This window comes from Physeter macrocephalus, chromosome 14 (assembly GCF_002837175.3).
Source record: "Physeter macrocephalus isolate SW-GA chromosome 14, ASM283717v5, whole genome shotgun sequence".
NCBI lineage: Eukaryota > Metazoa > Chordata > Mammalia > Artiodactyla > Physeteridae > Physeter > Physeter macrocephalus.
In genome coordinates, this window is record NC_041227.1 from 124026342 (window position 1) to 124034851 (window position 8510).

The 8510-nt window shown below is 62.3% G+C and overlaps 1 protein-coding gene across 1 annotated transcript in view; it reads right to left on the reverse strand.

Annotated features, from left to right (window-relative positions):
* Positions 1-5412: 5412 nt before the first annotated feature.
* ENPP7 (ectonucleotide pyrophosphatase/phosphodiesterase 7) overlaps positions 5413-8510 on the reverse strand; it is a 27309-nt gene continuing 24211 nt past the window's right edge. Inside the window, exon 5 of the mRNA XM_028498138.2 lies at positions 5413-5601. Coding sequence (XP_028353939.1) covers positions 5413-5601 — 189 coding nt within the window. The remainder of the gene's footprint in view (positions 5602-8510) is intronic.

The following is an 8510-nucleotide window of genomic DNA, read 5'->3' on the forward strand; positions in this document are numbered from 1 at the left end:
CAAATCCATTCGTCGCTGGGGCAGCGGAGGCTGCGGCCGAGCTGGGCTCACCCCACCCTGGGAGCCGGCCGCCGGCCGCCCGGGGAGGCTTGGGAAATGGGCGAAGTGGTCAGACTGGTTTCCGGAGCCGGGCTCGGAATCCACGCGGGCTGGCAGGCATTGGTGGGGGGAGGACTGCGCCCCGCCAGTAGCGTTGGCAAGGCCATCCTGGGATGCTTTGTTTTCCACCCTCGAAGGAGACCCCGCAGGATAGGGGTGGGAGGGACAGCAGGCGTCCGGTTGGGGAAACCCAGTTTCGGGTGTGAACCAGCAGTCTGGCAGCTCCTCACCCCTCTGGTGCCCAGCCCCCTCTGCCGCGGTCCCGACGTTGGCCAAGAGTACTTGGAGGAGTGAGCTCCCCGTTCACAGCGAGCCTGGGCTTTGATCTTGGTATCTGAAAGAAATAAGGGGAGGAGTGGGGGGCGGTGTGAAGAGTCCAGCTCTCCACTCACCTTCGGAGTGACCTTGCACCAGTCACTCCCGTCTCCCAGCCTGTTTCCTCATCCACCACCGTCCCTTCCAGTCAGACACTCCTGGGAGTCTAGGTGGACTGGGAGATGGGGACTCCCTAGGGGTTCTGTTGAAGGGAAGGGAGGGTGCAGGAGCCGGTGGCCATGTGCTCCTCCCCCCACCCCCAGCCTGAGATGTGCAGTCAGGAGGAACCAACCAGCTGTTGGAGACCTTGGGCGCCCCAGGGGCTGGGGACTTGGGGATGGGAAAATGGAGTCTTCAGGGAGAAAATTCCCTACCAGGGAGTAGCGTGGCACTTGATAGAGTAGGCTGCCGGGAGCCAGTTCTCCCGCGGTCTCGGGGCTGAGGAAGGGGTGCCTCATCTTCCCCCACACACGCCACAAACCCCTAGGTCAGGAAGTCCTGTGCAGGGGCGTTGAGGGAAGGGGCTGAGCAAGCGGGGGGGGGGGCGGGGGGGTGTTGGGGCAACAGCACTGCCATCCCAGAAAAATGGAGTGCCGAATCTCCCGTTTGCAGCAGCTGCTGAGCAGCTAGGGGTATCTAGAGCCGCCCACGCTGCGGTCTTCTTTGAGGTTCCCAGGAGAAAAACGGGGGCGTGAGGTTGGTGGGGGCTCCAGGATTAGTGACCTCCCAACCAACCCAACCAGAGGAGAGAAGGGACTCGAGGCTACAAGAGTATCCAGCTCTTGTCACTAGCCAAGCCTGCGGGGGACCCCCCTTTCCGCAACCAGGGTGGGCTGCGGCGAAGGCGCGGGTCCAGCCTGGCAACCGATGTGGGGGTCCCCGCTGACCCTCTGGGGCTAGGCGAGTGGCCGTCGCACGTGGAGCCCCCCCTTGGGAGGGGGTGTGCCGGCCCCCCGGGAGGGGCGGGCCGAGGGCGCGGGTCCGGGAGCCCCCAGGCCGCCCAGCCCGGGTGGGCTGCAGGGGCCCCCGCGGGCCCAGGGCGGGCTTTGTCTAACGCAGCTCCTCTTTGGGAAGGCGCCAGCTCGGGTACAAGATGGCGGGGAAAGGGTGGGATCGCAGGCGCTCGCCACGCGGAGCGGCCCCGCTCCGCCAGCAATGCAGCAGGGGGAGGGGCGGGAGGCGCCGGCGACACTGCACGCCCCTAGCCCCCGCTCCGGCGACCGAATAACCCCCCCGCCGGTGACCCCGCGCCCCTCTGTCCCCGCCGCCTCTGTCTGGCGGCTGCAGCCTCCGCCTCACTCCGCAGAGCCCCGGCCGCGGCAGCTGCAGAAAATGGCTGCCAAAGCGGCGCCAGTCGCCACGCTGCCACGGGCGGGGGGCGGGCGCCGCAGCCCACCCGCAGCCCCGCTCCCTTCCCCGCCCCGGGACTCTCCGCCCGGGCGCCCGGACCCTAGTGGGCACCGGGGGATCTGGGGCCGCAGCAGGGGGAGAGAAGGGAGGGGGAGGGGCGGTTACCTAGCGGCGGAGGGAGCAGGAGTGGGGGGCGGCAGGGGGACAGTGCAGGGAGGGCGCTGTCGGTCTGTCCCCCACCCCGCATGCCCCGTGCCCTCGCGAGGTCGCGGCGCCCGGGTGGGGCAATGCTAATGGGCTGTTGACCTCGGTGACCGCGTGCCGCGCCCCACTGTCCTCACCCCCACCCCGGCGCTGGAGCTGGGCTGGCCAGCCCTGACGACCCCCACAGCCCCCCACCCCCGGTGAAAAATAAAAAATAAATTAAAAAGCTGTGTGCTTGCCGACTACAAAATGACCCAAGCCCGGAACTCCGCGGAGAAGATCCGGGTGGATCCTTCGGCGCCATGAGCCGAAGCGGCGGCGGCAGCTCAGCAGGTGCCGCGAGCCCACCCTCTTCTCTTCAGGGAGCAGCTCCCCGACCCCCGCCTGTGCCCAGTCAAGGGCCGCCCGCGCCGAAGAGGGGCCCGCGGCCACCCTGCAGCTCCCTGGCACCCGGGCCCAAGCAGGCTTCTCTGGGTGCCAAGGGGAGCCCGGGCTCTGGAGAGGGGCGTCCAGAGCGAGCTGGCGAACCGACCCGGGGGCGCAGGCTCAGGACAGGGCCTGGGGGCGCACCAGGACGGGAAGGAAATTGCCCCCGGAGCCCCAGGGCTGGTATTGCTGGGGAATAAACGAAAAATGCGAACAGAGGACCCACGGGTGGGGTCCGGTTCCGGAGCCCGAACCACTTGGCGCAGTCGAATGGGTCCGTAGCCCCCTCTTACTCCAATCCCGAACAATCCGGGCCGTAGAGAGGCGGGCTGGCCGGGAAGAGGTGTATCTGTAAATTGGGACTTTATTTTTCCCTATCTGCAAGTTTCTCTCACGCCTCCCGCCAACCGCGTACTCAGCTCCAGCGATTTCATCACTGCTGGCTGGAAATTTCAAATTCAATAAATCAGAGGGCAGGACAAAGAGCCAACAGGTCAAGGAAGCGGGTTTCCAACTCGAGAATGGCTTCTGCTCTTGCGGTTTAAGAGTAGAGAAGCAGAGGCACAATTAGGAGACACGTTCCTGTGCGGGGAGAACATCTGGGGGGCTCCCTCCCCCCTCCCCTTCCCCCTCCCCCTCCTCCCGCTGGGTTAAGGTATCCCCCCGATGGGCGAAGGTATCCACCTACCTGAGCACACAGAAACTTGGGGATGGATATTTAATATGAATGAACTGCCTAAATGGGCGTGGGCAGGTGCGGGGCAGGGATGGGCTATGTGGGAGCACCGGGAGGCTGCACCCGGGTATCCACGGATTTTCCAGTGCTCAGAGAGGTCTCCATGGCAAAGGTCCAGCTCTGGGCGCCGACCCAGACAAACCCTCTGCCCCAAGGGCATCCCCAGTCCCTGCGCAGGAGGGAAACTGTGCTTTCTGCTAGGCACGACACCGCGGCAGCAAATCTCAGCCAAGGTCAGGGAGGGATACGTGCTGGCACCAAGGGCTGCTGCGGCCACGGCGCTTCCTTCTGCAGAAACAGCGAGGAGGCGGCGGCCAAAACTAACTCCATCCAGCAGGCAGCGCCCTCCCCAATCTCGCACCCGCGTTCCCTGGCAGAGCCTGCTTCTGCCATCTTCCCCTGGGAGGTGCCAGGTTCGGGGATTTGAGTTTGGGAAAGGAAAGAGGGCGAAGGCGAGGAAGGATGCCCGAGACCGAGCAGAGGTCACGCGGGTCTTCGTTCTCCGTTCCCCATCCCCCATCCGAGCCAGGTCTCCTATGCGACCCCCACCTGCGCCGGGCTCCAGGCACAGGCTTCCCAGTAGGGGGCATCGCTCAATGCCTGGGCTAGGCGGCAGCCCTAGAGGCAAGCTCGGTCCCAGGGCGCTAGGGTTGTCTTAGCCGTCCCCTTTGGTTCCCCTGGGGACAGGCGCGAGTCCCCGAGGCGGTGGCTCTGGTCGCCTCGGCGTCGCCAGGAGGACACGCGCTTCGGAACCGGTTACCACTCGGGAGGGGTCAGCCGGACACCTGTGCGTGCGTGCGCGTGCGCGCGCCTCTGAGCGCGAGGGAGGGGCCGAGGGGAGCCCCGGGAACCGCTGTGCGTTTACTGCCTGAGTTTTAGGGGAACCGGAGCCTCATCTCCACGGGAATAGCGACGTCTTCTCCCTCCTCGGGCTCCCGTCCAGCGGGTGGGCCCAGCGCTGAGCACTTGACCTGCATCCCGCAACCACCAATGCACTGCGTTGTGCCTGGAAACCCGAGGGTGGCTCTATCAGTACATTTTTTCCCCGCACTCAGCGTTCCCCCCACAACGATTGGCAGGTTTTTAAAATAAGCTTTAAATGAGACATCGATCTATCATTATTATGATTGCATTCAGAAATCCAGCCCGAAGGGACACCCTGGGGGATGGTAATTTGGTGGTGCCTAGGGCTGTTTGTGGTTTAGCACATCCCTAGTTCCGCAAGCACATTTCTTCGGCAGCTAGTTGCTCTGATTACCTTTGGGGCGGGGGAGGTGAGCGTGTGTGTGTTGCGGGTGGAGGGGAGACTCGGACTGTTCGCAGAGCCCAGTGCGTGCACACGGTGGACCTGATGCTGCGGCAGCAACCGCAGCAGCGACGCGCGCGCACACACACACACACCTTCCAGCTCCCCTCCCGCATCCGGGCCTTCCCGCTCCTCCGCCGCCGTTCGCCGAGGTTTGGGGAGGGGGTGCGTGGGATGGGAGTGGGAGCTTGCGCGGAGGGGGCGAGGACGGGCCGAGCGGGAGGAAGAGAATGACAACGAGGCCGAGGGGGAGGGGGACAACCGCGAAAAGAAAACTTGGGGAGAGGGTCAGGCAAAAATGGGGGTAAGCAAGGAGAGGGGTGCCGAGACGAGAGGCGGGGACGCAGGGGGAGAAAGAAAGGGAGGGGGTGGGGAGCGGGCGCGGGCGGCTGGCTCGTTTCCACTCGTGAGAGCCGGTTGCCGAGAGACGCGCGGGCCAATGAGCTCGCACCAGCTCAGCCCGGCGCCCTCCGCGTGTCCTTATATGGTGCGGCCGCTCGGCTGGCGCTCGCGCACATCGCCATATAAGGGCAGGAACCTAAATACAGGCTATACCTTGTTCTCCGCTCGCCGGGCCGCGGCCCCGGCGATCGATGAGCGCGCCACCGAGCGGGCTGCGGCGCGCGGGCCCCGGGAGCGGGCGGGGAGGGGGCCGCGGCTACCGCGCGGCCGGGCCAGATGTGGCCTGCCCAATGGCAGCCCGGGCCAGCTGTGGCTCTCGGAAGGTGTAACCCGCCGCCGGCCAGTTTCCCGACTCCTTCCCGCCTCCTCCCCCCTCCCCACCGCTTCCGAGGTGCAAATGCAAATGAACCGGGATTGAAATCTAATTGCTTTTGTTTAAAAAAATTGTGTGAGCCGGTCTGTGTTGAGACTGAGCAAAGGCCCAGAATCACGAGAAACCTAGCCGAACGCCTGGAAGGTGGTGGGGTGGGGAGGAAAGAGACCAGGACTGTGATTTGGAGGCTCAGGGTCCCCCTCAGCTGTCTCCCGAGGCCTGGCCCATGGTGCCGTCAGCTGAGATCCCGCGCCCCATTTCTCCGACCTCCTCGGCGCCAGGCCTGGCGGAGGTCCCAGGCCGGGTCTCGAGAAGCGGGAGCTGCGTGTGGCCCGGGCGGCGAGGACCCACGGGCTCGGTGCCCGGGCGTCCCAGGCAGCCTGGAGCCAGCTAGGCGGCGGGAGGGAACGGTGAGAGGCATCGCTGTCACACCTCTCTCTGCGCCTCCTCTGTACCTGCCTGCTCCTGGACGGCAGGCTAAATGCTGCCCAAAGTGACAGGCCCGGCGGGTCCGAGGCCCAGCTAAGCGATTGGGCCCGAGGAGGCGGGATCAGACAGCTGCGAGGGGGAGGGGCTGCAAGGGGTGTCTTTGGGAGGGGAGGTTGGCCAGGGTGGAGCCTCAGGACAGCCCGTCAGCCTCGGCCATCTCGAGCACCCGCGTATGTCTTTGACCCCCAAGTCCTGTCTCCAGCTTGTTGCACCACTTGCCTTTTCCCTCCTCACTTCTGGCCGGTTTCCTTGCCCACCCGGAGAAGAGTTTTGGCCTCCTCCAGGCGAGGGTCTGGACACGGGAATGGCCCCTGGTCAGGTTGTCTGCCAACCGGGCAGGAGCCTCAGTGGTGTGATGACACTTCTCCTGCCAGCTGGGTGGGTGGGACAGCATGGCTTTGCCAGTGAATATTGTTGGAGACCCCGAATAGCTCACCTATCGCTCCTCACTGTGTACTGGGCTGAGGCCTTTTCTTCCCACCGTTTGCAATAGGCATGAGACTCCCAGAGAGTCTTGCCAGAAAGCTGCTGGTCCTGAAGAAGCCTATGCATCTGGACCAGTGGCCCCCAGAGTCTGAGAGAACGATTCCTCCTCTCACACTCCACGGGTGCCTCAAGTGCCCCTCTCTTGGCAGTTTGAACTGGGGTTGTGTCGACCTTGCCTTGGCTTCCCCAGTGCCTGGAGATGCCACAGAGGGAGGCTCTTCCTTCTAAAGAGGCCATTTCCAGTAGCATGATGCCACCTATAGAATGTACCTGGAATTAGTCCCAGCTGTGGCTATGCCTCCAGCAGCTTGGCACTGGTACTGGAGCTGGAGGGAAGATAATGCCCCCCCCCCGTTGTCCCCAACTGAGGTTGGGACTGGAGAGGCCGTCTGGTCACTCAGCGCTTCCTTCAGGGCTCTTCCTCTTTCTTCCTGGGCCCCCTAACTATTTAATAGCTCTGAGCCTGGCATCATTTGAGAAACTGAGACCAGTACCTGGCACAGCGGGGACAGGAACTCGCAGCTCTCCCCAGGAGTCCCTGTGATTTCTAGGCAGTCACAAACTCCAGGGTTGTATGCTGGCTGAGGCAATGCACCAGTGGCCAGCCGTCAGTGGTTAACAAGTATTTTCTAAAGGTTTTGCAATCCCAGTAAACCTGACCACACGACCCCAAATGTACGGAATATGGAAACTAGACAGGCTGCTCCTAGACTGCCTGCTCCAAATGACCCTTTTACAGGAGAAACTGAGATCGAGGGGGAAAAAATGACTTGTCCAAGGCAGCTCAGCCAGTCAGGGGTGGAGCAAGCACAGGTTTGGACCCAATTCTTTTCATTCCCAATCCACTCTTTTTGGATTATGCAGGCATGTCTCAGCAGCAGCCCGGGCACTGGCTTCCATGTTTGCATGGTTTGGTGGTCCTGGAACCCTGGAGCTGGTGCATGAAGACCCATGGTGGCTGCCTGACTGGCTCTACAAGCACTTTAGAATTGACTGCCTTTGATGGCAGCCAGTGGCTCTTCCTGGGTGGCTGGGGAGGAGAGGGGCCAGAGGCAGGAAAACTCTGTTGGACTCTGGCCCCAGGCTGCTGGTCTTCTGGTCTGGCCAGAGTCTGGGAAATCCAAGGGCCAGTGACCCCAACTCCACCCCAGATGGCTCTCTTGTGCCAAACCCCATGACTTGGAGCAGCAGCAGGGTGTGTCTAGCTTCCTGCCGAGCCTGGTTCCACTACCATGGCACCTCCTCTTAGGCACCTCAACTCCTGGGTGACAGACCTAAGTCGAGCCCTGTCCTGCAGCTTAACTTGGTCACTAGCAAGTTACTTAGCCCCTCTGAGCCTATTTCCCCAGCTTTATATGTGGTTAATAAAGTCTCCCTCTAAGGGCTGTGATGAAGAATAGAAGTGAAGAGTTCGGAAAGCATCTAGTCAGAGCTTGCCATGGAGCAAGCAGCCCTTGCTCAGCGGATGGTAGCTACATCTATCCACTCCCACCACTCCTGCACACTCTCTTGTGCCAGGCTGGGCACAAGACTCTGGGATACAAATGACCATAAAACATCATGTACATTTGAGCCCATGTAGAAAAAGGTACTCCCAAGCACTCCCCAGAAGGCTCCCTTGGGCAGTTGGTTGGTGGGTGTCAGCTCCAGCCTCTTCCCTACCCTTGAATAAATTCCTCCAGTCAGTGCTCTCCAGTTCCAGCCTGGCTCCACCCTCTGCCCTGCCCCACCCTCTGCTGCAACTCAGAATCCAGCTGTCTATCCCTTGGCTGGCTTCCCTGAGCATCCCTGGGAGCTCTCCAGTGTAGACAGCCCCAGGATCTTTCCCTCTGGGGAAGAGAAGTGCCTGAACCGGCAGAAGCTGGAAGAAGCACTACCTTACTGTAGGAAATTGAGTCTGGGACCTCTTTCCCCATCTTAGAAAAACAACACGTGTGTGTGTGTGTGTGTGTGTGTGTGTGTGTGTGTGTGTGTGTGTTAAGGAGTCCTTTCCTGGGATTCAAAGTACTCTCCATGTGGGTCCATTATAGGTACCTGTCATAGCAACAAAATGGGAAAGAATCTGCCAATCTGGCAGGTGGGAATACTGATTTTCCCGAGAGGAGAGGAGCCTGCTCTTCTTGCGGTGCAAGTGCTGAAGGCACTTTCCTGGATTCCCCTGAGCTGGAAACCCGGGCTGGACAGCATTGAGAGCCTCAGCTGGAGGGGGCACCCGGGTTAGCCTACAGGGTCTGAGTACCCAATGGTGGGGAGGGGAGGCTCTGACTGAGGCTCCAAATCACTCCCCCAAGCCACCTCTCCTCCACTTCTGTGCCCATCTTTCC